At 45.7% G+C, this 27,925-nt stretch overlaps 1 protein-coding gene across 2 annotated transcripts; it reads right to left on the reverse strand.

Moving 5' to 3' along the window:
• Positions 1-445: 445 nt before the first annotated feature.
• YARS1 (tyrosyl-tRNA synthetase 1) lies at positions 446-27,922 on the reverse strand. Of its 2 annotated transcripts, none has more exons than XM_026516755.4 (13): positions 27,646-27,922; positions 24,604-24,750; positions 24,286-24,461; positions 17,890-18,019; positions 14,104-14,184; positions 10,716-10,808; positions 8,660-8,795; positions 8,101-8,186; positions 5,373-5,508; positions 4,491-4,588; positions 3,454-3,647; positions 2,534-2,675; positions 446-1,284 (listed from the first exon to the last, which is right to left on the reverse strand). In XM_026516755.4, the coding sequence occupies exons 1-13, from the start codon at positions 27,808-27,810 to the stop codon at positions 1,174-1,176; spliced, it is 1,695 nt and encodes a 564-aa protein (XP_026372540.2). In that variant the 5' UTR covers positions 27,811-27,922; the 3' UTR covers positions 446-1,173. The 2 variants fall into 2 exon arrangements, with proteins under 2 accessions (XP_026372540.2, XP_057161439.1); XM_057305456.1 differs by having other exon boundaries at positions 24,604-24,810; positions 27,646-27,736.
• Between the last annotated feature and the right edge of the window lie 3 nt (positions 27,923-27,925).

The raw sequence follows: 27,925 nt of genomic DNA on the forward strand, positions 1-27,925 counted from the left end.
GCTGCTTCTTAACGGGAGAGGGACAGGGTCTGGGTGTGGGCCCACTATTAGGAGGGAAAATGTTCTTTCTGCTGTAAGCACTGGACTCCAAAGTGGGCCTCCTCTGTTTGTTTTTTTTAAGTGAGAATCTTAAGCAGGCTCCACACCCAGGGCGGGGCCTGACACAGGGTTTGATCTCACAACCCTGAGATCATGACCTGAGCCGAAGTGAAGTCTGGTGCTCAACCCACTGAGCCACCCAGGTGCCCCCAGTCTCTTCTGCTTTTATCGCCAAAGGAAAAGTCAAAGAGTCTGTGATCCATTCAGTTCACACCCCCCCCCCCTTACAGGGTCAAAAGTCCAGGATACAAGCAGCCTAGGCTGGGTGAGGGGCCCAGCAGCTGCTCCACACTTGTGTTCCTCCCTCCTGAGATGGTCCAGCTCATAGACAGGCCCATCCAGACACTCTTGTTCAGACAGTTTATTCGAATTCATGACAGCAACAGTGATTCTGACTTAGGTATCCCACTCTCTCTGAAGAAAGATTCAGGCTGTGCCATCTGCTGCCTTCTGATATCAACACACCGCTGCTTTAGGGAATGTCCCAGCCCAGCAGGATCAAGGGAAAGAAATGGCAGGAGCCCCGGGGCCGGGCCTCACGGTTGGCAGGCACTGGGGAGAACTGCCCACCACTTGGTAGACCACTAGGTTCTCTTTTTCCCCTCCCTTTCCTTTTCGAATCCCACAATTTCCTGCTGGGGAAAGGCTGTAATTAGCCCAGTTCAGGCACCAGATCCCAGACCCCAGGCACAGCTGCTGGAAGAACTCTAGGAAAAGAACCGATATTTTTCCAATTAGAAAGACTGTGGCATAAACCTTTTCTAGGAGTTATATTGAAACCAGATTTCTCCAGTCAGCTGCCAGGGGAAGAAGGTAGAGCTGGACTCCCTGCTGCTGCCCCGCCCTCATTACTACCCGGGGGGTCAGCGGCTGACCACAGCAGCCCAGCAGCCCAGACGGGATGCTTCTGGATTCTGGGGGAGGCTGAACTGCCGCTTACTGAATTCCACACCTAATAAAGTCCCCAACTTCCTGCCTCGGCGTCCTGGCAGATGGGTAAATGGGTGAAGGACGGAGCACACTGAGACAGGAGATGACTCGGGGACAGAAGAAGGGAGCAGGATGCCGGGGTAGCTAGCTGATGTTTCCCCCTTTCAGCGATTTACAGGAGATGCACCCCAGCTTGGTCATGAAGTTGGTTTGCTTCCACTGTGCGATGCAATCCTCAGAGGTTTTAAAGTCAGCCTGCACAAAAGAAACAAGCCGGGAATGTGGCGGCGAGAGCAGGCGCTCACGCTCCGGCAGCACGGACAGCACAGACAGCCCGTCCCTGGGGCCTCGAGTGCCTCTCTCTCCACTCCCCACAAGCCAGCTCTTCCGAGGCATTTAGTTTAGAAAAACGGTCATGAGTAGGTGCAAAGAACGATGTACCAGGACACCCATGTAGCGCTGGAATAGTGAAAACCTGAGAACAACTTCAATAGCTAATAAGGTTAAACAATTTTGTTACATTACGGTCACTATGATACAATACTATAGAACCAGAGCCCCCCTCTCGGTATTTAAGACGACCGGGCAGTTTTTCTGGCATCCAGTTAAATAAAAAAATAAACATATGGTAGGATTCGAACTGCAAACATACTACCTCCATGCACTGAAAAAGTCCACAAAGAAAGAATCACTAATGCTATTTTCCAGGATCTCTAGGTGGCAGGGCTATGGGTATTTTTCTTCATGTCCCCTATACTTTGGACATTTCTACACTGGAAATTTATTTTATAGCCAGAAAAAATAAGTAATTCAAAAAAGCAGCCTGGAAAAGTAGGAAAGGGGGGATTGGGTGAAACCACGTGCCCGCCACATGCAGGGCGGAGGAAGCGTTGGAAAGCACTCAAAGGTCCCCCAGACACACTCTGGCTGAGTGAGGAAATGCGGGATTAACTAGGGAAGGTCACAGGGAAGGTCACGTGTCATCTTAGCTCTATGAGAGTGAACGGTTGCTGCTTGTTCACAGATGTAGCCCGAGCACCTAGAACGGTGGCTGACACACGTTATCAGGGGCTCAGGACTTGCTGAAGGAAGCAATGCGCCCAGGGGACATGGGGACGGGCTGGATGTGAGTCCATGCCCCAGACCGCACACAGAGAATGGGTGCTCTAAGACCAGGGTGGGCTGGGGGGGTTGGGGGGACCCTGACTCCATGGCTTCTGGTGACCCTGTGTGGCCTTGGCAGGTATCCTGCCAGATAAAAAAGGGATAATCCTCAGATCACAGACGGAAGATCAGAAGAGGAAATGTCCGTGTCCCTCACACAGTGCCGCAGTGTGTGCGAGCTCGGTTCACGCAGGGACTCCCTCGCTCTGCGGGCACCTGCTCTGAACACGTGTGGACTAAGGAAGGGAGGGGCTTGGAGGCAGGCGGGTGGGGGGCGGGGAGGGCGGCCGCGGACTCAGTAGCAGCGCAGGCAAGCGCAGGGGCGTGGCCAGCCACTCACCTGCAACTTCTCAAAGACTTTCTTCTTGGGCTTGAGCTCTTCATCTGGTTGGCCCTTCTCGTAGCCCTTCACGAACACTCGCTCACCGGGAGCAGAGCCTGCAGGAGGGTCCAGAGGCTCAACCTTGCGGTCTACCCCCTCTCTAAGAAGACAAAGGGGACGAGGAAAGAGTGAGGCTGTGGACTGCCTGCAGCTGCCGCCGAAGCCAAGGCATTAGGGCCTTTACGGAGGGGCCCTCGACGCCAGAGGCCCAGGAGGCCCTCCGTGCTGCGCTCCCTTGCTGGATGCTACCAGGGTTGGGTTGACCAGGGCTACTCTGAAACCCTCTGTCGGGAGAGATACCAAAATCAGGGCTTTCAGGGAAGGAAGTGGGATATAACAGATACAGCAAGGCCCGAACAGCCAGTCGGAATTAGCTTTGACTCCTGGCTCCAACTCTTACTGGTAGAGAGACTTGGGCATGTGTGTGCTGCTTTGAACCTTTGATTTCTGTCTTAATAAAACTGACTTTAGGGGCGCCTGGGTGGCTCAGTCGTTCAGTGCCTGCCTTCGGCTCAGGTCACGATCCCAGGGTCCTGAGATCGAGCCCCGCATCGGGCTCCTTGCTCAACGGGGAGTCTGCTTCTCCCTCTGCCTGCTGCTCCCCTGGTCATGCTTGCATGCTTGCTCGCTTGCTCTCAAATAAATAAATAAAACCTTTATATATATATATATATACATACATACATATATAAATACATATATACATACATACATACATACATAAAACCTGACTTTAGGTAAAGTGCTTCATTCTCGGGACTTGCCCAATAACTAATTCCTTCATGCACTGTCTTTTGGACAGTGTTCCTAGGGTTCCCACCTGGCACGCGGAAGGGCATCACGTGCCCCCCCCCCCTCCGGCCCCCGCTCTCACTCACAGGGAGGCGCACAGAAGCATGCCCTGGGACTCGACGCCTCTCATCTTCTGGGGTTTCAGATTGCACAGCACCACCACCAGCCGGTCCTGCAGCTCCTCCTCAGGCACAAACTGCACCAGGCCGCTCACCACAGTCCGCGGCTCGGCTTCCCCCACGTCAATCTTCTCCACGTACAGGCTGTCTGCATCGGGGTGCTGCCAGCAAGAGACGTGAGTGCCAGACAGGATCACAGCGGAATGGATCACGGACGGGGCTGGCGAGCCCGCGGACCGCTGGAGCCGCGTCTACTCCCCAGCGCAGGCTCCTAAGGGACCGCCTGGAGCAAACTCTTTCCAGGTTCCAGACAGCAGCCAGGAGAATGGGCCGGGAGGGCACATTTTACTGCCTGCCAAGAGGCAGGCTTTGAGTAACAGGAGGGGCAAGGAGTCTCCCCCAGCGGCGGAGCGGCCTGGATTGTGTGGGTGGCTGGCATCAGGGCCACATGCCGCACCAGCCTGGAGGATGGACGGCGGACAGCGCTGACCTCGCCATCTCAAACAGCGCCGGCAGCTAACTCAAAGTTGTTAGGTAGTCGGGTCTAGGCAGTGAAAAACCATGCTGGGAGAGAAAAAAAGTCCACACAATGGTCCCAGGTCACTGGTTTCATAACCTTATGTCTCTGGGAAAAAGGAAGTCCCTCTCCCTTCCCTATTTTCAGGGGTGGGTGGGATGGGACAGGGCAGGCAAAGTGGCTGATCCGAGATAAGGCCTGCAAGTAAGTCCAGACAAACTGGTAGAGACCAGAGGAGTCTATGGGACCGGATTTAATGGATAAGCAAGCTCCCTCTGACTAACATCCTCCCCCCACCCTGAGTTCCCGGCTGTGTTTGGTTGCATAAGGTCCAGAGGCAGCAAAAACTGGAATTAGGCACCTGCGTTCTGACTTGCAATATGACCTCAGGGGTGTTACTTCCCATCCCAGGCCAGGTTTCCTCCAGATGGAAACAGACAAACGTGACCCCTATCTGCCTCTCTGCGACGTGGTGAAAAGTGAGTACCTTGTCCACGCTAATGACTTTCCCCACGCGGATATCCAGCCGGGACGGGATGACCTCCTCTGGTTCTGAATTCTTGGCAGGGCCTTTGGCAACTGGTTCTGGCAATGAGAAGAACCCCGAGGGGTCAGAACTCTCCCCCCTTTGCCACGACAGGCCAACTGCTGACACCACCCAATGGGGACTCACACTCACGACCCGAGCTTAAGAGTCGTAGGCTCTCCTGAATGAGCCAGCCAGGGGCCCCCAGTTGTTATCTTCTTTAAAACAGGATCGGCAACCTTTGGGATGTGACATGCCAGATTTTCATCTATTCTCTCCCTCAGTTATCAGCTGGCGGGGAGGGAACGGGGGGACAGTATAGCTCTGCTACCTTTAGGTCTTTCCATGCGTGCTCTCCACATCCACTGACTGAGCCCGAGGGCCACACAGAACCATCCATGTCAGTATCTCAGCGTCATGGCTAAGTGCACGGCCAACCAAGGGCCAGTCAGAAGCACACAGAAAGGAACTGGCGAAGCTGAAGAGGAGCTTCCCTCAGGGGCTGCGCCGGCTCTGCCCGAGCAGCTGTGTTACCTTCACGGCCTAACCCAGCTGGGCTCTCAAGGGAAAGGTTTAGTGAGGGACCACGACGTGTCTCACACCAGTAGCCTTCGTACAACAGGATGTAATCACTGCACAGTGTCGCCCAAACCTAAACCCGGACGACTCAAGTTCCATCCCAGGAGTCAACGCGATAGGGTATTCTTGCACTTCAGACCCCCTGGCTGCTTGGGCTCTCGATTTAAGATGGACCCTTTTCTGAAGCCCGCGGACGGGCTCTCTGTCCCGATGATGTCCTGTGGCCCTTGCCACCCGCCCCCCCCCCGCCCCGGCGGGCCTTACTCTGCTTGGAGGGCTCCGGGTAGGCGGCGCTGCTCAGTTTCTTCAGTGCCGGGGTATTAAACTTCTCCCGGATGGGATCCAGCAACTTGTTCAGGGCGACTTCAACAGAATTCTTTAGGTCTCCAGGGTGTACAACCTGCCCGGTGAAAGGAGGCACCTGACTGGGGGGCACAGGACGTCTGAGTCCGCTCAAGATAACGTGTGTGTGAGGTGTGGGCTGTTGATCCTCGGAACAGCCCTGTGACACTGACAGAGCCAAGGGGGGAAACGGGTTCAGAAAGATCATCTTTCTGGTCTGAGATTTAGGTCTCTTGACTCTGAACTCCATACTAACTTGGGGGATTTTATTTTATTAAGATTTGTTTATTTATTTATTTGAGAGAGAGAGTGCATGCAGGGCTGGGGGAGCAGAGGGAGGACAAGAGAATCTTAAGCAGACTCCAGGCCCAGCATGGAGCCCCCTGCGGGGCTCCATCTCATGACCCTGAGATCGAACCTGAATAACTTGAGGGATTTTAGAGGCTGATTTTTTTTTTTTGAGGCTGAATGTTTTTATTAGTCAAATTCTTCTAGTCCCCCCATTCATGCTTTGAGTAGAAAGAGAAGAGGTGGAGAAACAGTCATGGAGGCAAGTCGAGGAGACAGCCTGGTGGGGAGCTGAGCGAGAGAGAAGAGTGAGCGACGGTGTTGGAGTTAGACCGGGGTTAGAGTCCCAGCTAGCTGTGTGACCCCCGGACCCGGCACTTAACCCTTCTAAGTTTGGGGTGGTTTACTTATGAACTAAAGAGAATACCTGTATCTCAGAGAGTCAGAATGAGGATTCGATCCCATAACATGGGTGAATATGGGGAGTGATGCTAGTACATGGCAGGAGCTCAGCAATTCAATTTTTCTTCTTGTGTCCTGTCACTAGTACTTTCATATCCCAAATCTGGCCTGAAAGGCTCTGCGAGATATTCTGAGGGCGTATCTCTTAGCTATGAACACCTGTAATTCCACAGTGCCTCCATTTTTGTTTGTGATGACAGTCCTTCATTTCCTTAGGAATGTTTAATTTTTAACAACAGAAAAGCTTTAGTCCGGCTCTGCCCAGTGCGGTAGCCGTTAGCCTCGTGCGGCTATTTAAATGTAAAGTACGATTCAGTTCCTCAGTTGTACTGGGCGCACACGGCCGGGGCAGCTGTGTGAGAGCAAATCCAGAACGTGTCCGCCGTCACAGAAAGCGCTACTGGCTAGTGCTGCTCCAGGCTCTTCTTTCAGATGCATTTCTTCCATCCTCGTTATTCCAACAAATGACTGTTCCCGGGGCCGAGGAGCGCCGTGTGGGTTTTGTGGCCTGCCTCAGACTGCGGATAGAGGGTTTCAGAGCAATGGCTGCGGAACGTCCAAATAATGGGCCTATAGAGCTCAGAGGTCACAGAGACCCGAACCCTCACACCATGTTGTCTGCAGGGGGCTTCTGGCCTCTGCCTGAACACCTCAGTGATGGGGGCACAAGGTCAAGGGAGGCAGCCCGGACCGTTGCCATCCGACCAAGGTCACCACACGGCTCTCCCTGATGTCGATCCGGAATGTGCCCCACTGCGGTCCCCACCCGCAGACCTGGCTTAGCCCTCTGGGGCCACAGGAAGAGATGCAACCCCTCTGCCACGAGAGTCTGTCATGTATCTGATCCCAGCCAAACACCCCCAGTTCTTTCAACTATGCTTCTGTGACAAGGGTTTGGGTCAGGTCCCTATCACAGTCACCTCCCTCTCCCCCCATCAACACAGCTCAGACTGTCCAATACACCTCATAAAATTGGGAGTCCAGGGCTGAACGCGCAACCCCAAATGTACTCAGGACAGAGGCGAACTGAATGGACTCCCTGGTTCCAGACTCCACATTTCTGACGCCTTATAGCAAGACTTCACAAACATTTCTGACAGCCCAGTCACACTGCTGATCCAACCCAGAGTCAGAGTCAATCAAAAGCCCTCACTTCCTTCCCCACACGCACCACGATCAGATCTTCCCTTTAGGACCTGGCCCTGCCTCTCTCTCCCACGACGCTCCGCCTCACCTTTTAGACTCATGTCAGACCAAAACTACTTGCAATTCCGTACCGTGCTATTTCATCTTCCCGTGGCTTTGCACAACTTAGTCCCTCTGTTTGGATGTCGTCCCCTCCGCAAAGCTTTGCCAGCCAGCCAGGTCATCACTTCCTCCTATTTTCTCTCTGGACGGTGTATGCGTCACCACCGCACAGCCACGCAGCAATGGTACTTGTTCGCACGTCTGCCTCTCCTTCCGGACCACGAGCTTCGTGAGCATTTAGTCCTTGCCATGCCAGCCCCTACCGGGGTGCCTACCTCAGGGGCACCTAGTAACTCTTTTGTTACACTGTCTGCTGAGATCAGCAGGATCGTCTATGCTGTCCTTTCCGAGGTGTTTCTTTTTGGAACCTTGACTTTGCACCTCTCCCTGAAATGCTTCATCTTGCTGGGTTTAGTCCTTCATTCCAGGTTAAATCCTTTGCAGAGTGATTAGGACACCAATACGTGAGCTTTGTGCCATTTGCTCACCTAACCTCTGAACCACCCGAACCCTCATTGAGCATTACCCACAATACACAGCCCTGGAGAGCATCGAGCAGAAACTTGTGGCAGGTACTAGAAAGCTGGCTAGGCCAAGAAGGAGAGCTCTGCCAGAAGGAACTCAGTGGGGATTACTCCTCCTTTAGGATTACCTCATCAGCAAAGTCCTTTTCCAGGTCCAAGTAAGCGGTATAGGTTTTGTTTCCACCCCATTTCTCATCTCGAAGGATCACAAACTCTGTAAGACAAAGGATCCCTGCCAACAAACTCATCGATAATGGCAGAGTCAGCATTCCTAGGTCAAATGTTACGGATAGTTGGAGTTTTGGTTATATATTTTGAACTTCATTATATGGCATTTTATTGTTCTTAACAGAGGAGCTAACAACCCGGCTGGCATCCAAGCTCAAGGGGAAGGATCGTGCCTTACATTTCTTTCGTGCTGCTCTAATTCGGCATGCCTGGGCCCACCCTCATTTCTACAACCCCCGCCCACCCTGACATCCCGCTTAGAACCCAACCCGGTGACAATCTCATGGGCAATGAAATGTCATCCCAAGTGCAAGTGTACCCTGTTATATGAGAAGTCAGAGCACAGAATCAGGGAGGCCTGTCTCCGGAGGAAGACTCCTGACCAACCACAAGGATGATCACAGTACTAGTTTTGCTCCTTCAGCCTGGCCTCTGAGAAGCGATCAACAAGTGTCTTACCGGACTTCAGCGGGAAGAGGACATGCTTGATGAAAGACAGAACCCCATTGTTCTCCACATTCCCTGGCTCACAGAAGGCCTTCTTTAGTTTTTTCTTTACATCCTCCTTCCGGTCAAGGAGATCAATCTTGGACTCCTAGAAGCCACGGAGGAGAAGGGACCTCTTATGGCGGGAAATGAGATATGCTCAACTAATCCATGTATTTTAAGTTTTTTTAAACAGAGGTTTAAACATTAACAACTTTAACAAAGGCAGAATTAATCAGAGTCAAGAACCACTCACAATATTGTCACCTGACAAAAATCACGATTTCAATTTTCCTGTGTTCTTCCCAGGCCTATAACACACAGAATCGTTACAAACTCGTAGTTCGAGAACAAATGTCTACACTTTGCTTTTTCACTTGACACTATATCATAAGTATTTCTCAGTGGCTACCTAGTCTCTGCTTCTGATTTTTATGCTGTATCATATTCCCAACGGTTAGTGACCACATAATTTCTAAACAGGTAGATCATGTTCTGATGTTTACAATTTGTATGTAATATTACAATGAACATCTCTGCAGAGGTTTTTATTGTTTTTGTTTCTGCCTTCTCTAGGATTATTTCCTTAAGCTACCCCAAACTGCCAGGCCCAAAATTATTTTCTGAAAGGGGCATACGCACTGTCACTGCCTGGAACAGTGTGTGTGCGGCTTGCTGCATGGCAACCCCCGAAACCAGGTACTGTCTAGTATCTGGAGCCATTTTCCCTTTTTAGGTAATAGGAACTGTTTCTTATTTTGCAGTGAGTAAGCTCAGGCTTCTTTGGGTTCAGTGGTTACCAAATTCTGGTCCACGTATGCCTGTGTATGAGTCATCTGGGGTGTCTTTAAAAAATGTAAATTACTGGGAAATGAATCAAAATCTCTTGAGGTTGGGCCAGGTATTTGTAATTTTTTTTTTTTAAATCAGAGAGAGAGCGAGCGAGCACAAGCAGGGGGAGTGGCAGACAGAGGGAGAAGCAGGCTCCCCGTGGAGCAGGGAGCCTAACACGGGGCTCGATCCCAGGACCTGGAGATCATGACCTGAGCCGAAGGCAGACGCTTAACCAGCGGCTCAGCCACCCAGGCGTCCCGGTATTTGTATTTTTAAAAAGCTGAGTGATTCTGATGCAGTCATGCTCAGGAGCTGCTGCCACCACCGATTCCCAGGGCTCGGATACGGCAAATGTCACTAAATACGGTGAGGGATATGCTATTCTGTCAGAGAAATAACTGATACACGGAGCACTGTAACACAGAGAAAAGTGACTATTTTATATATTCCTTCAAAAATAATAACAGTTTCCATGCATATATTTACTGATCTCTGATCAAAGACTGAAAAGTCAGATTTAAAGAACTAGGTGAACACCCACACATGACTTCAGTCAGAATCACCTAGCAGAGTTTGAAAGAAAATACAGATTCCTGATGTTCCCCAGAACCACTTTATCAGAATTTCTAAGAATAGAGTCTAATCAACGCTTTTTCTTTTCTTTTTTTTAATTCCCTACGTGGTTCTGAAGCGCAGCTGTGTTTGGGAACCGAGAACTCAACCTTTCACGTCTGTGGGTTTCACTATGTCCTCCGTTCTGTACCCTTAGTGACCAAAACAAAAGTGTACCTTTCCTAAGCAGGACTTTTCACTGTGCAAAGACATTGTATTGATTACATTAGTCACATCAAGCATCACCCTTAGAATCAAGATGCTTTACGGTGAAATGCAACCCTAGCCTCTTAACCCCATGAGGGAGGCTGAATTTGATCACAGTTCTGGGAATGAAGAAATTACTTTTGCTTGTGTTTTATCAGCCACAGTAAAACTGTTAAGATTATGAAGGGATCCCATCAGGACTGCTTCTGGGTCCTTCAATACTCAGGAACCACTGAAATTAACTGGATGCCTTCAGGCTCCTTGGAACTCAAATCTACAAGAATTCTAGTTAGCTAGGTGACTCTTCTTTTGAGTCCTCAGCCTCTTCATCTCTTGCTGAAGATTTCTAACCTCAAGTCAGAGCTGGCAAACCTACCTCTTCTGAGGAGCTCATTTTACTGCCAGTTAATCCTGGAACCATGGGATTCATCAGATGGACCCGTTTTGAGTAGCCAAGTGCAGGGAGGTACTGAGGGGTTAGAAAGAAACACACAAAGCGTTAGTATTAACTCCCCCTCCGTGCCCCATCTCAGCTAGTTTCAGGTGTACGATTTACATGATTCTACACTTCATACGTCACCCGGTGCTCGGTACAACAAGCACACTCCTTAATCCCCCACCCCCGACCCACCTCCCCTCTGGTAACCATCAGTTTGTTTCTATAGTTAAGAGTCTGTTTCTTGGTTTGCTGCTCTCTCTTTTTCCCCCTTTGTTCATTTGTTTTGTTTCTTAGATTCCACATGAGTGAAATCATATGGTATTTGTCTTTCTCTGACTGATTTATTTCTTTTCTTTTTTTTTTTTTTTTAAAGATTTTATTTATGTATTTGACAGACAGAGACAGAGAGAGCACAGCAGGGGGAGTAGCAGACAGAGGGAGAAGGAGAAGCAGGCTTCCCACTGAGCAGGGAGCCCAACCACGCAGGGCTCCATCCCAGGACCCCAGGATCATGACCTGAGCCGAAGGCAGACGCTTCACCGACTGAGCCACCCAGGCGCCCCAGACTGACTTCTTTCACTTAGCATAATACACTCTAGCTCCATCCATGTCATTGCAAATGGCAAGATTTCATTTTTTGTGGGGGCTGAGTAATACTCTATTGTGTTGAATACACAACCTTTTGATGGTGTATACAAAAAAAAAAAAAGTGTTTTTTTTTCTCAACTGCTTTTCTATTAGTATTAATTACACTGTGATTTTTACATTACACTGGATCTGCCCTGCCACCATAAACAACTATAAAAGCTGGAAATATATAAAGTAACCATTTGCAGGCATTCAAGAGCAATCAGTGTAGGACTACAACGCTTGGCAGAAGGGAAAGCAGAGGTGACCCCACACTCACCCTGGCTTTCTCCTTGAGGGCACTTTTTCCAAACCAGGTGCTGAGAAAAAGAGAAGAGCTGTCTGACAAAGCAGGAGAGACAGAAACTGGGTTTCAGTGCTGCCAGGAGGCTAGGATTTGGGAAGGGTTTTAGAGTGAAGTGAGCCCTGCACCCCCAAATCTAAGTCAAAATTCCCTCCTGGTTTATGAGCTGACTCGTAGCTGTGTGTGCATACAGAGAGACGCCAGAAGCCTAGCAGAAAACAGGTGCTGGGAGGCTGGAGACCTGCACAGAGATTCTGGACACTGGACAGTGCTGGGGAGACAGTTTGAAGCTCAAGTCCACTCAGAGTAGAGAGGTCTTTGTGAACACCCTGAGATTTGAGTTTGAGACCCCAGAAAGGTCATATCCCAGGAATAAGGACAACATCATAGAAGGAAGGGTTTTGGCTCAGGTCATGATCTCAGGGTCATGGGATCAAGCCCTGGGTCTGGCTACACGCTCTGCACCAAGCCAAGTCCGCTTGTCCCTCTCACTCCCCCCTGTTCCTCCCCGTGTGATCTCTCTCTCAAATAAAGAAATTTAAAAAATCTTTTTTTTAAGATTTTATTTATTTGTCAGAGAGAGAGAGTGTGTGCGCACAAGCAGGGGAGAGGCAGGCAAAGGGAGAAGCAGGCTCCCCGCCAAGTAAGGAACCCAACAAGGGGCTCCATCCCAGGACGCTGGGATCATGACCTGAGCTGAAGGCAGACGCTTAACCGACTGAGCTACGCAGGTGTCCCAGGAAATAAAATCTTTATTAAAAACAAAACCAAAAACTACATAAAAACCATTCTTAGAGTTTGTGAGTCACACAAAAACAAGCCATGGGTCATATCTCTGCTAGAATAATAAAAGCAGATTCAACTAAAAAGTTAACAGAGGAGATAAAATAGAATAATATGAAATACTTAATCGAAAATTTACATTGTAAGCATTCTTCTTTCATTAAATATACCCAAAAACCACTAAGCCAGTCCAAGAAAGATAAACACTACATGATTTCATTCATATGTGGAATTTAAGAAACAAAACAAACTGGCAAAGGGCCAAAAAAAGGAAAGAGAGACAAACCAAGAAACGGGACTCAGCTACAGAGAACAAACTGATGGTTACCAGAAGCGAGGGGGGTGAGGGGATGGGGGAAATAGGGGGTGGGGATTAAGGAGCACACTTGTATAGAACTGGTGAACCAGTATATTGCACACCCGAAACTAATATAACACTGTATGTTAACTATACTGGAAATAAAATTAAAAACGTAATAAAAAATACATCCAAAAACCATTTAAAAATATAAATATTCCACTGAGAGGAGTTATCATTACATATATCATAACATAACAATCTCTTGCCATTGGATGTGAGTTTATTTCTAGATTTTTTTTTAAAGATTTTATTTTTTAAGTAATCTCTACACCCAATGTGGGGCTTGAACTCACAACCCTGAGATTCAGAGTTGCGTGCTCTACCGACTCAACCAGCGAGGCATCCCTATTTCTAGATTTTACCTGTATTTATTTATTTTTTTAAAGATTTTTTATTTATTTATTTGACAGAGATAGAGACAGCCAGCGAGAGAGGGAACACAAGCAGGGGGAGTGGGAGAGGAAGAAGCAGGCTCCCAGCGGAGGAGCCTGATGTGGGGCTCGATCCCAGAATGCCAGGATCACACCCTGAGCCAAAGGCAGATGCTTAACGACTGAGCCACCCAGGCGCCCCTAGATTTTACCTTTAAATTGATAATGTGATAGATACTTTCATGCATAACTGAAGTTGCACTTTTAAAATTATTTCCTTAGCACTAATTTGTATAATTACTAGCGCAAACTACCCTCCTGGAAATTTATATTTCCACTAACAGTGTTTTCTCCATATCCTTGCCAAGATGAGGTTTTGAGAAACTTTCAAAAAAACAACCATTTCTCAATAGCCCTTTCCAACTTACTCAAGTTCTTTCCCCAGAAAGAACTATTACGGGTTTGCTCTGATTTCCTCCTTTAAACACCAGTGAGCCTCATCTCAGAGATGAGCGGTTTATGTAAGATCCAGAGCAATATGGACCGAATGCTCTGGGAAAGACCCGTAGTTGACTGATGGTCCCTTTCCCTAGAAACTGTGTTATTAGGAAAGAAGCAAATCCAACAGCTCTGGGGGCAGCTTCCTGGGGGCAGCAAGAGCACGGGCTTCCGAGTCAGACAGCTGTGTAATTTCTGCACAGTCACTAACTGTGTGATAATGGACAACTTTCTTTCTCTTTAGTTTTCCCGTCTACAAAACAGGGAGAATAATACCCGCCATACAATATAGTTATGAGTGGTGGGACTGGCATATTCAATAAACCTTAACTGCATATCTGAGGCACAAAAGAAAAAAAGATAGGAAAGAGAAACACCGACCTTCTCTGCAAAGGTAAAAATCTTTCTCTGATCAACACCTCCAAACTGGGCATCTACTTTCAAATACTCTTCATCCAAGGCCTGTGGGGGAAACAAAACAAACACATGAGCGTAAACTCCTACTGTATTTCTTCTATACGGATCTGAGAAATCAGAAACTTTTGAAAATCACCAGATTTTTTCAGAAAGTAGAAGCCAAGAGGCAAATAAAGCAGCATCCAGCCTCCCTCTTGGCCTCAAGAGCTGCATAAACGTGCTGAGTGCCTGCGGTGAACAGCACTCCGTGAGGATGGCATGGGGGGGAAAGTAAGAGCCTCTGCCTTTGGGAAGCTCACAGTAGATGGGGAAGGGAGGAAAAAAGGAGAAGACACACCACAGTCGGGTGAAAGGTACCCACTGAGTAGGGCAGCCTGTGACAAATGTCAAATAATGGCATAACAGGGGCGCCTGGGTGGCTCAGTCAGTTAAGAGTCTGCCTTGAGCTCAGGTCATGATCCCGGGGTCCTGGGACCCAGTACTGCATCAGGCCGCTGCTCAGCGGGGAGTCTGCTTCTCCCTCTCTTGCTCTGTCAAATAAATAAAATCTTTAAAAAAAAAAAAAAAAGAAGGCATAAGAAGAAAGTGCTGCGAGAGCTCAGAAACAAAAGGCAAGACTTTCTGATTTTGTCACTTTCTACCCGCCCGGCCTAGTGCCAGCCCCGAGGATGCAGAGCTGAATTGGACCCAGACTCGGCCTACAAGAAGCTAATTACACAGCTGAAAAGAGAGACATATAAACAGATAATTTCAGTGCAGTGTGCGAAGGGCTCCTCGAGATGTGCATTTAAGGAACAGTGCTAACACAAAGAAAGAAATGCTTATCTCTAGCAGGTCAGACAGGTGGCAGTGAAGGCTTCCTGGAATCAGACTGTGGGCTGACCTTGGTTTTGAAGAATATATAGATGTTTTTCACCATGTAGAGGAAACAGATGTCAGAAGGCAGAGAGGTGTGAAATGTTTAGGGAAATTATGAGTGATTTAGTTTGCAAAAGCACAAACCTCAACGGATGTAGGAAGTGGTTAGTGATGGCATCAGAGAAGTAAGGATCCTGACCATCACGCTGGGGTGCCTAGCGTCATCCTGGCCCACACTGTAGAAAGATCACACCAGTAAGAGGGCAGGGCACAGAGTGGGGCCCTTTGGACTGGAGACAATGAAAACAGCGAGGAGGCTGCCGTGAGAGTCCGGGTAAGAAATGATGCTGAGCCAGGTCAGTGGGGATGCAGAGAAGAACACATTTAAGAGACCTTAAAAGTAGCAGTGATAAGATTTCATGTCTAAATGAACGAAAGGAAGAGGAAGGAGGAGAGCAAGAGAAAGGTGAGCAAGCAAGAATAATCTAGAACAGCACGGTCCACTAGTATATTCTGGAATGATGAATATGTTCTATGTCTGTGCTATCCAATAGGTTAGCCACTAGCTACATGTAGCTTCTGAGCACCTGAAACAGATCCAATGTGACTGAAACCTAAAAATTTTAATTTTAATTATTTTTAATGGCTGCATATGACCACAACTAGAGGAGAGGCTACCATAGGGGACAGTACAGATCTAGAATGCCTCCAGGCTTAACTGTAGAAAGCTCTTTTGGAAGTGGTAAGGGAAGACTTGATATTCTTATACCATTTATTTTTTTTAAAGATTTTATTTATTTATTTGAGAGGAAGAGAGTGCACGTAAACGGGAGGAGGAGCAAAGGGACAGGGACAAGCAGACTCCTTGCTGAGTGTGGAGCCCGACACGGGGCTCAAACCCATGACGCACAGATCATGACTTGAGCCAAAATCAAGAGCTGGATGCTCAACCAACCGAGTCACCCAGGCGCCCCCCTTATATCAAACACTATAAAGAGGGGTGCCTGGGTGGCTCAGTTTGGGGTTCAAATCTTGGTTTCGGCTCAGGTCATGATCTCGGGGTCATGAGATAGAGCCCTCGTTGGGCTCTGCGCTCAGTGGGGAGTCTGCTTGAGGATTCCCTCCCCCTCTCCCTCTGCCCGTGTCCCCCACTTGCATGTGTGCACGCTCTCTCTCTCTCAAATAAATGAATTATATATACACACACACCCACACACAAAGAAAAAGTTAGGTCTATTATCATTTTTGTCCCATCTTTCTGATGGGACAGTACTAGTAACCAGTACTAACAACTCAGTTTGAATTTTTCTTTTCCTTGCTCATACAAATACACACACGATATACGATGTGCTTTGCTTAACCGAAAATAGGATCATGCCTAAAATTTATTTTATTTTGTTTTATTTATTTAATTTTATTTTTTTTAAGATTTTATTTATTTATGTGATAGAGAGACAGCCAGCGAGAGAGGGAACACAAGCAGGGGGGGTGGGAGAGGAAGAAGCAGGCTCCCAGCAGAGGAGCCTGATGTGGGGCTCGATCCCATAACGCTGGGATCACGCCCTGAGCCGAAGGCAGACGCTTAACGACTGTGCTACCCAGGCGCCCCTATTTTGTTTTATTTTTTAAAGATTTATTTTATGGGGCCCCTGGGCGGCTCTGTTGGTTAAGTGTCTGCCTTCGGCTCAAGTCATGATCCTAGGGTCCTGGGATCGAGACCCCAGTCAGGCTCCCTGCTCCCGGGGATCCTGCTTCTCCCTCTCCCTCTGCCTGAGGCTCCTCCAGCTTGTGTTCTCTCACTCTCTCTGTCAAATAAAATCTTAAAAAATAAATAAAATAAAATAAAGATTTATTTGTTTTAGAGAGAGTGCGCGTGCATGTGTGCACGGTGGGGGGGAGGGGCAGAGAGGGAGAATCTCAAGCGGACTCCCCACTGAGTGTGGAGCCGGATGCAGGGCTTGATCTCACAACCTTGAGATCATGACCTGAACGGAAATCAAGAGCTGGCTGCTTAACCGACTGAGCCACCCAGGTGCCCTGCCTGAAATTTGTTTTTACATATCACTCTGAAATTTTCTTCACTGAAGAGATCAAGATCCACATAAAGAGGGTATGTGACACTGCAAAGCATCCTCTGGCAGGACGGCCTCCATGTGTGTAGCATACTCTGCAGACATGAAAAACAAACCCGTTTACTAGGTATGTGTAAAAAGCCTAGTCCTCAGGCCATTTTCGGCCAATAGTCACATCCAGGGTACCTTTGCACAGAAGACTTAGGGTGTGGTCTGTGGTTATGATCTGTAAATAACTGGTGTGAATACCCATGTACACCTATGTAAATAGAGCTGTTAACTGAAATGCACTTTATAAGAAAATATATAAAATCTGGGGGCACCTGGCTGGCTCAGTCAGTGGAGGGTGCAGCTCTTAATCTCAGGGTCGTGAGTTCAAACCCCGCACTGGGCATAGAGATTACTTAAAAAAAAAAAAAAAAGAAAGAAAGAAAGAAAGAAAGAAAGAAAGAAAGAAAAAGAAAGAGAAAGAGAAAATACAAAATCTGCACATTTATGAATTATAATTTGTAAGCTTATTATAAATTATGATTTATATTAATTATAAATTATAAATTAAATTTATTACTGATTTATACATTTAAAAAAGCAGATGAGTGAGATGAGCAGTGTTCAAAAGGGCAGACAGATGGGGGAGGACCTAGAGCTGAGGAAGGCAAAGGCTTGCAAGAAAGGGGAGGGGAGGGGGACAGGAAGGCAGGCGCGCAGCACAGTGAAGGAATGGCCGGCCGGCAAGTACCTGGGCTTCACTGGGGCTGAGGGACCAGCAGTTAGAAAGAGCGCCAGGCGGTCCCTGCGCAGCCCCGCCCCTCCCGAGTACCTGTAATCCAGGGTACAGCAGACCGCTCAGCAGAGGGTGCTCCACCTGCTTCACCACCTCGGCCCCAGCTTTCTTGGCGTCGTGCTGTGTGACCACGGACGAGAGTCTGTACACGTCTAGTGTGTACTCTCTGGAGAGGAGAGGAAGCAGGGACGGCGGTGAGACTGGGCCCAGGCTACACTTTGATCCTGAAGCGCTTTAATTTCCTCTCCCAATCTTAAGACATTCCAAGAGAGCTCTGACGCCTGGTACCTTCTAAAAGGTGGCTGGTTCTTCCTCTTATACAAAATACCACTTTAGTTTTATGTCTTCCCTTTATTTATTTTTTAAAGATTTGATTTATTTGAGAGAGAGAGAGCATGAGCTGGGTTGGGGGGGAGAGGGAGAAGCAGACTCCCTGCTGAGCAGAGAGCCCAACTTGGGGCTCCATCCCAGGACCCCCAGATCATGGCCTGAGCCCAAGGCAGGCGCTTAAGCGACTGAGCCACCCAGGCATCCCTATGTCTTTTCTTTTTAAAGACAGCTTCAATTAATCTTCTTCTTCACTTATCTCTTGAAATACTGCTTGTTTGCCATTCCCTTCCATTCTCTTCTTTTGGAATGCCTGTTAAATAAACGTCAGAATTCGCTCATCTATCTTCCATGGTTTTTTGTTTTTTAACTGAAATACATGGAAGTAATAAACAACAATATAAGGAGCAGTGTACCCATCACTCAGTTTAAGAAAAAGGACTTTAAAAAGAAAAAAAAAGAAAAAGAAAAAGGACTTAATTACTTCTGAACTCCTGTGCTCTAACCCCCCGCCACAATCCTCTACCACTTCCTCTTCCTCCAGACTAACTACTGTCCTGAACTTTTGAGTTTCTTTCCAGTTTTACATATTATATTTGTATCTATAAACAATGTGTCATAAATATTCTTATGTGTGTATCCTGGTATACAAATGCAAGTTCCTTTATATATGCCTAGCAGTAGAATTTCCGGATCGTGGGGAGTTTGCATCTTGAGCATTGGTTGGATAATTATGCCAAACTATTTTCCAAGTAGGCTTTTATCAATTTTATTACCTAATATTGTTATTATTTTAACTTTACTAATTTGGTAAGCATGAGTGGTTTCTTACTGAAGTTTTTTTTTTTTTTTAAGATTTTATTTATTTATTTGACAGAGATAGAGACAGCCAGCGAGAGAGGGAACACAAGCAGGGGGAGTGGGAGAGGAAGAAGCAGGCTCTTAGCGGAGGAGCCTGATGCGGCGCTCGATCCCATAACGCCAGGATCACGCCCTGAACCGAAGGCAGACGCTTAACCGCTGTGCCACCCAGGCGCCCCTCTTACTGAAGTTTTAATCTAAATTTCTTAGAATAACCACGGAGGTTAATTTTCATTTATTTATTGGTCATTTGATTTCTTCTGTGAAATGCCTATTTGTCTTTTTCTACTGAACTGACTCATTTTTTTGACAGTTGACTCTGTAGTTTTTGACAAAGAATATAGGATATTAATCCTTGCCAGAGATATATGTTTTCAATACTTTCTCCCAGTTGGTGGCTTGTCTTTTTACTTTATTTTACTTTTGATGTACTGAAGGTCTTAATTTTAATTTGAATTCATCAATCTTCTCCTGTGATTTGTGCTTTTGGTGTGTTTTGTTGAATTTTCCTTGCCCTGAGATTATAAGACAGTTTTATTTATACACGGTCTTTTAAATGTTTAATAGTTTGGCCTTTACTGTTAAATCTTTAATCCACCTGGAATGGAGGGATCATTTTTCCCCCATATGGATAACTAATTGTCTTTGTACCACTTTTTCTTAAAAAGTTTATCCTTTCTCTGCTGATCTGCAATGCTGGCTCTGTCATAAATTAAGTTTCCATATTTATGAGGCTCTATTTCTGAATTCTCTATTCTGTGTCAGTGGTTAATTCTCTCACCCCATGCTACATAAATGACAAAGGATTTGCTATACAGAATACATAAGGAACTCCAAAAAAAAAAAAAAGGGCTAATGGCATAGATACTTCACAGACGAGGATACATAAATGACCAATAAAAACATTAAAACAATTTTTTTTAGATCAAGATTTTCAGGTATTTTACTCTTTTTTTTTTTCTAAAGATTTTATTTTTATTTATTTGACAGAGATAGAGATAGCCAGCGAGAGAGGGAACACAAGCAAGGGGAGTGGGAGAGGAAGAAGCAGGCTCATAGTGGAGGATCCTGATGTGGGGCTCGATCCCATAACACCGGGATCACGCCCTGAGCGGAAGGCAGAGCTTAACCGCTGTGCCACCCAGGCGCCCCTCAGGTATTTTACTCTTATACTTGAATTAGGTAGTTCAGGTGGGCACAAGTTTTTAGGTTGCAGACTGTTTTCTTTGGAATTTTATTTTTTCTTTTAAAGATTTTACTTTTAAGTAATCTCTATACCCAACATGGGGCTCAAACCTACCACCCCGATATAAGCAGACCAAGCCAGCCAGGCGCCCCTCCTCCAGAAATTTAAAGGCTTTGCTTCATCACCCTTCGGTTTTCAGTGTTCCTTTTGAGAAACGCAAAGCTATTTTGATTCCTGAAATTTTGTATGTGACTTCTTTTGTCTCTTTGGAAGTTTATAATATATATATTATATATAAATATGTATAAATAAATAATATATAATATATAAATAATAAATAAATAAATAAAATAAAAATAATAAAATAATAAAATATAAAATAATAAATAAATAAAAATTTATTTTTTTGGACGTTTATAGTATATATATATTATACGTATAATATATAATATATAAATATACATAAATAAATAATAAACATATAAATAATAATAATAAATAAAATAATAAAATAAAATTTAAAAAATAAAATAAATAATAATAAATAAATAAAAATATATAAAGGAAAAATATATAATATAATATATATATTTATAATATATATATATATTTTTCTCTTTTTCTGTCCTTAGTGTTGTGAAATTTCAAGATAGTGCACTGAAGCATGGGTTTATTTTCATCCAGTGTGCCAGGCATTTAGCGGGCCCTTTCCCTCTGGACGCTCATCTACTTGTTCTATAAATTCTTTCATTGATGACTTCCTTCCCTCTGATTCTTTGTTCCCTTTTTCAGAACACTTATTATTCAAACATTGGACCTCCTAGTCTAGTATTCTAATTTTCTTAGCTTTTTTTTCCCCCCCACCGTGCTCTGTGAGGCCAGAGAAACTAAAGTTCAATCCCATATAATTCAACAAGGTCTTTCGAGGTGTTAGTAGTCTTAGCGTTCTATGAATTGTTTTACAGATTACAAAATGCACTTTTTGCATTTTTAAAAAATATTTAACATCTCCGAAATCTAGGTAAGTCTTTTAAACACTAGCATATTAGAGACTAATCAGCAGTATTTTTAATGACATCTTAGATTAGGTGAAACACAGTATCTTGGTCTTTTTTTTTTAAAGATTTTATTTTTAAGTAACCTCTACACGGAACGTGGGGCTCGAACTTACAACTCCGAGATCAAAAGTTGCGTGTTCTCTTGAGTGAGCCAGCCAGGCGCCCCTGAAATAAAATATCTTTGTATTCCCACTTTCGTTTGGTTTCTGGCCACTGAGTACTCTTGACTAATTTGTCAACTGACTGATCTGAAGCATTCAGGACGTTTCAAAAAATATTTTACCCAGCATTTTTAGTTGTTTTCAGTAGTAAGGCCGGTCAGAGTACCCAGTGTGCCAGACTGTTGGAAGCCAACGTCCTCATCCATGTCTCAAACACTCCAGTTTTTCTGTCCATCTCTATGTGCTGCAATCTGGGTGAATCTCAGTACGATCTCTCAAACCTCTAGTTTTCTCTTCAACTTTATTCAGTCTAGAGTTGATGCCGTCTATTGAAGCCTGGTTTGTGGAGTTTTTTTGGTTTTTGTTTCAAAGTTTATGTATAATCTCTACACCCAACGTGCGGCTCGAACTCACAACCTTGAAATCAAGAGTCATGAGCTCTTCCGACTGAGCCAGCCCGGTGCCCCTGTGGGGTTGTTTTGGTTTGGTTTGGTTTGGCTTTAATGACTGATTTTTACATTTCCACATTCTCTAAATGATTCTTTTTATTTCTATATATTCATGTTTCATTTCTGCCTCTGTTTTATCGTTTCCTTTTTAAAATGGATGCTATTTCTTGGCATGTTAGGACTTAACATCTTTTTGGTAATATCGTGGATATAACACTCATAAATGGTGGACAGCCTGGTTGAATTCTTCATATACATACAGTCAAGTCTCCATAGACCTGAAGCTTGACAAAGTCCCTAAAGACCCAGGCAGGTGACTAATAGTGCCCCTACTCCTTGGCTCTACTTTCCTTGAGGGGTAGATATGGGAATGGGAAAAGGGTAAAAGCCCTACTTTAAACTCTGGCTTTAAGCAGTAAGCCTGGTTTGTCCCCACTGTCCACTTCCTGACTGGAGCCCAGCAAACCTGTAACTTCAGACCGACTCACCAATTTGCATTTCAATTTTGTTTTCTTACCGTAGAAATGTTTAGCTTGTCTTTGAATCTGTCTATGTCTTCTGGTTTTTAATGTTTTTATCTATCATCGCTGTTGCTTGGAACAGAGGGGGTGCATCAAAGCGTATACTTACCAAGCCATCTTCCTTTGAAGTCACTTTTGTATATACAAAAAGATCAAGTGACTTTGAAGCAAGGTAGCTTTATTTATGTATCTTATCTTCCCAAACCCCAAATTCTGCTCAATTGTGGAAGAATAAAAAACTTCCCTGAGTCATTCACTGTTACAATCCTAGTACCTAGAACAGAGTCTGACATACAGTAAGAACTCAGTAAGTGTTTGCATGACTCACTCCCTCATCTGCCTCTGGTCTCAGTCTAATGTCTTCTTATCATAGAGGTCTTTTCTAGCCACCCTATTTAAATAGAAACCCCCTACTCCCCAAGAACTTTCTCCCCTGCCTGCCTGCTACGTAGCACCTATCACCATCTGACACATTATATATATATTACTTTTTCATTTGTTTCCTCTGACTGTATTTCCTTGCTAAAATGGAAGCCCCATTAGGATGGGGATTTTTGTCTTAGTATATTTTTGTATACTCAGGACCCAGAACAGTGCTTACCATCTAATAAGTGCTCTGTAAATATATGTAGAACAAACGTAAAAACAAATGGAATTGTAGGCACTCTACCGAGGCTGAGGATTCAAACATCTGTTTACATAAGAAAGTTACGTGCCTTATCTAAAACTCTAAATGTCAAGAGTGAGGAATGCTAAAGAAAACTACAATTGGGGCGCCTGGGTGGCTCAGTCAGTTAAGTGTCCAGCTCTTGGTACTGGCTCAGGTCAAGATCTCGGGGTCCTGGGATCAATCCTGCATTAGGCCCTGCTCTCAACGCAGAGTCTGCTTGTCCCTCCCTCTCTCTCTGTTCCTCCTCCAACTCGCTCTTTCTCGCTCAAATAAATAAAATCTTAAAAAAAAAAAGGAAAGAAAATTATGATCAATGAAGTAAAAAGAGAAATGAACTTGTAAGCAAGAGATCTGGGTTCACATCCTGGCTCTTCTACTTACAGCAAGTACGAACTTGTGAAGGTTACAGCTGAATCTGTTTCCTTTTCTGTGAAGTAGGGCACAGCAACGCTTAGCTTACAAAGTTGTTCTACGGGTGCAAATGCAAAAGTGACCAGTAGAATGATACATGGCCTGAGGTTTTAAGAATCAAAAAATGTAGAGACTATGAGGCAGCATGGAGGAATTACTTAGGAAATTACTGAAGTTAAAAAAATTAGGACACAAAATCATATCTATGCTAATATTACAAATATGAATAAAACTGATAAAGATATGAAGCAATAAAAATTGTTGGGGAGGGGACACCTGGGTGGCTCAGTCAGTTGGGCGTCTGCCTTCGGCTTGGGTCATGATCCCAGGGTGCTGGGATTGAGCCCCACATCGGCCTCCTTGCTCAGCAGGGAGCCTGCTTCTTCCTCTCCCCCTGCCTCTGCTTGCTCTCAAATAAATAAATAAAATCTTTTAAAAAAAAATTGTTGGGGAGGTGAGAAACAAGTGAAATATTTTTCTTTCACCTTTCTTTAATCATTATTTGCTGAGGCTGGAAAGAAAAAGGGAAGCTGAATTGTTGATCATCAGTCTCCCATATGCTGTGAGTTCTCAAAGGCCAAGGACTTTGTTTTGGTTACATTCATATCTCCAGCAAAATGGACAGTACACAGGCATTAAGTACATTTTTGAGGGATGACTTAAAAGCACAAAGAGTATAAATTTTTTAATGGCCTCTAATCCAAATTCAAAGAGTGCCTGGACTCCACAGACCTGTAATTAGCTAGAAGCAGGAGAGCCACAAGGAGGGCAGATGATCTAGAACTTACTTGCTGAGCTGGTAATCAGTGCCTTTGATGAACTTGAGCTTTTCCAGGGGTACACCAATGCTCTCCAGCATTGCCTTGATCACATTCTCATAGTAGTTGGTTCGGAGTTCTAGAAGTTCCCATGGAGCTTTCATGTTATCCAGGTATGCGTGAAGGTCCGCAAACAGAATCGTTACCTGGACATAAGAGATAAAGGACCACCAAAATGTGTATTTCGTCCAAGTACCTCCAAATCCCCCTCTCTGCCCTGCCCTTATTAAATCTCTTTTTTGGCCATTCCCTAAGGAACTGCTTGGTTTATGAAACATTACTTCTTACCTCACATCCTGCTTTTAGGAAGTCCGCAATCTTAGACATAGGCACGAAGTAAGCCACATGTGGCTTGCCTGTGGTTGCTGTTCCCCAGTAAACTTTAAGTTCCCGCTCCTTGAGTATCTCCTTCAGCTTCTCTTCCCCCAGAACCTCCTGTTGTGGAAGCAGAAGAGCTGGTTTAATGCTGGTGCCCCACCTTGCTCATCCTTTACCCTGTGACAAGGAAAACAAAAGCACGTGTCACCGGGGGCCCAAGCCCAGAGCCAGCAGGGAGGTCCAGCCATGCTCTGAGTGCTGAATGAGAGCCAACCTAAGTTGATGCTGTTGCTAGTACCACTCCAGTGAAATGCCACTGACGTTAGGGAACGGGACATGTCCCTAACCTGCATCTTCCCCTCCGTCTACTCTAACTCACGTTCCTTACTTTCAGAGCCAACTTCTTGAAATAGTTGTCTCTTCTGGTCTTTATTCCTCATCTCCCATTCCAGCTGAATTCCACACAGCATCACACCACTGAAAATGCTCTGGCTAAGATCACGGATGACTCCCAATGTTGCTAAATTCAACGAAAATTTTTTTATTCTTCACTCCATTCCTGAAACACTCCCCTTTTTTAGGTCCTCCACTTTATTTTTTTAGTTTTCCTCCTACTTCTCTGGCTGCTGGCTCAGATTTCTTTGCAGCTGTTCTTCTTGCTAATCGTTAAATATTAGCAATCCTTGCAGCCCTCTCTCTTCTCTTCTTACTCTACATTCTCCCTAGCAGACCCTTTAAAGATGCTTCAATTACTACTTATGAGCTAGTAACTACCAAATCTCCTGCTCACACCCATATATGGAACAGCGTACTTCTTATCAACCCAGTTAATTCAAACTCAACGTGTTCAAAATTAACCTCGTGCTCTCACCTTCCCGCCTCACTCCCCACCCATCTTTGTCACTTATAGTTTCACCCCAGTGCAGTAAATGGTACTATCATTCACCAAGTTGCCTAAGTTACCCCAGAGCTCCTAAATCCTCCTTCTTCTCTCTGCCTCCATACCACCACCCTAGTCTAAGCCACCATCAGATCACTACTAGGCTACCAGAACTGCTACAATAGCCTTCTACCAGGACTCCTGTATTTATCCTTTCTCTCTCCAGCCCGTGTTCCAGAAGGTAGCCAGAGAGATCTCTAAAACGCAAAATCTGATTAACTCATTCACCTATTTAATACTTTCATGGTTTCCTTTTGCCCGAAGATAATATTAGACAAATCCTTAAAGGTCAGTATGCTATTAATAAAAGAGATTTTAGTGATTCTTCCAAGTGATGGTTTGGGGAGGCAGTTAGAAGCCATGAAAGACAAAAACTGTTTTGCTGGTTTGAATCATCTATTAGCAAGACTTATTAAAATCCTCTGTTTCAAGGTAGCTGGCGGCTGGATCCTGTACTCTCCAAGCCCCTGACAATTTGGCGCTTGGGAGAGTTCTTGCCACCCAAGGAAAGGTCATATCACTTACCCTTTAAAACCTGAGTGAGTCAACGCCATTAGCTTTGTGTATCCTTATTTCGTGGAAAGAGACTAGGAAGCATGCAAAAATTACTGATTAAGATCAAGTTGTGAGTGGAAAGAACCCAAATGTCCACCAACTGTTGAATGGAGAAACAAATGTGATATACCATATAATCATGAGTATTTTTCAGCTATAGTAAGGAATAAAGTTCTGATGAGTGTGACAACATGGATGAACCTTGAAAACATGCTAAGTGAAAAAAATGAGACATAAAAAGCCACATATTACATGATTCCATTCATATGAAATGTCCAGAATAGGCAAATAAAGACAGCAAATAGATTAGTGTTTCCCTAGGGCTGCCGGGAGGGGGGAAATGGGCAGTGACTGCCAATGGGTACAGGTTTTATTTTGGTGATGAAAATGTTCTGGAATCAGTGGTGTTAATTATACAATCTTGTGACTATACTAAAACCCACCAAAATGTACACTTTAAAAGGATGGATTTTTTTGGTATGTGAATTGTATTTCAAAAAAAGTTTAAAAAAACAAGCTGTGGCCCAACCAATGTATCACTGCTCTTAGAATAAACTTCACTTTTAAACACAGCCTGCAAGGCCTTCATGACCTGGTCACCACTTACCCCTTCTCAACAAACAAGTAAAATATATGGTATGTCAGATGGTGATAAGTTCAACAATGGAAAAAGCTAGAACAAGGGATGAGACAATTCTGGTGGCAGAATTGGTGGGTCTGTTATTTAAATAAAGTCGTCAGGAAAGGCCTCCCCATAATGTGACAATAGTCAGAGGCCTGAAGGAGGCAAGGAAATGAGAAATGTATTTATTGAATGTTTGATCTGCACTTTGCTCACTCTACTCCAGCCAAATCAGCCTCCCCTCTGAACCAGTGTTCTTTCTCCCCTCTGGGTCTTGACCTGGCTTCCTTCTACCCAAAATGCCCCCTCCCCATTCTTCTTCTGGTTAACTTCTACTCCTGCAGTTCCTGGAAACAGCAGGAACAGATGTGGAGTAAAGTGATTTGCATCATCAAGGCGCAGTTTAGAGGTCACTTAGCCTTCCCCGACACTCCCCCAGCCCTCTCCCCTAAATTCCTTCCAAAGCTCCACGAATAGTACTTTACAGTACTTGTTTCAAACTGTAACTAAGTTTTTGAATTATGGGTCATTCTTAACGTCTGATTTCCTCAAGACAAGCCCTGGGAGGGCAGGGCCCTGACGTATCCCCGGTGCTTAGCACCGCGCCTGGCACATAATAGGGTGGGTGGGGTGGGAGTCCTGGATTCAAAGCTGGACTCAGCACAAGGTAACTGTACACAGGAGGTGAGCCCACTGTCATTTCTGTGCGACCCAGATAACTACTGCTTGACTGACTGGCCGACCGACAACTAGCAGCGAGGGCTGTAGTCTCTCTGAGCTGCCTCGGCGCGGAGTCCCCCGACCCCACACACTTAGGACCCGGTAGTGAGGCTCAGGGTCACTGGACCTCGAGCCCCCAGTCCCCAACAGCGCATTTCCAACCCTGAGGCCTGACCTGCAGGTTCCGGGTGATAAGGTGCAGCTTCTCTTCAGGGCTCGGAGCGTCCCCCATGGCTCCGTCGCCCCTATCTCCCGCGCTCAGCCCGGCACTGCGCCGCTTCCTCGGTCGCCGCCGCCGCCGCGTGCCGGGAACTGTCACGCGGGCCGAGTTAGGTTGCATCAGCTGAGCTCGTCGCTCTGCTTCCTCGGCCTGAACCCTTAGCCTAAGAGCGGACAGAAAAGAGTCCGGAGCAACTGAGAGTCGAGCGGGTCGATGAGACGAGAAAGGGGCGGAG

The sequence above is a fragment of the Ursus arctos genome, unplaced genomic scaffold (genome assembly GCF_023065955.2).
Source record: "Ursus arctos isolate Adak ecotype North America unplaced genomic scaffold, UrsArc2.0 scaffold_32, whole genome shotgun sequence".
NCBI classification, from domain to species: domain Eukaryota; kingdom Metazoa; phylum Chordata; class Mammalia; order Carnivora; family Ursidae; genus Ursus; species Ursus arctos.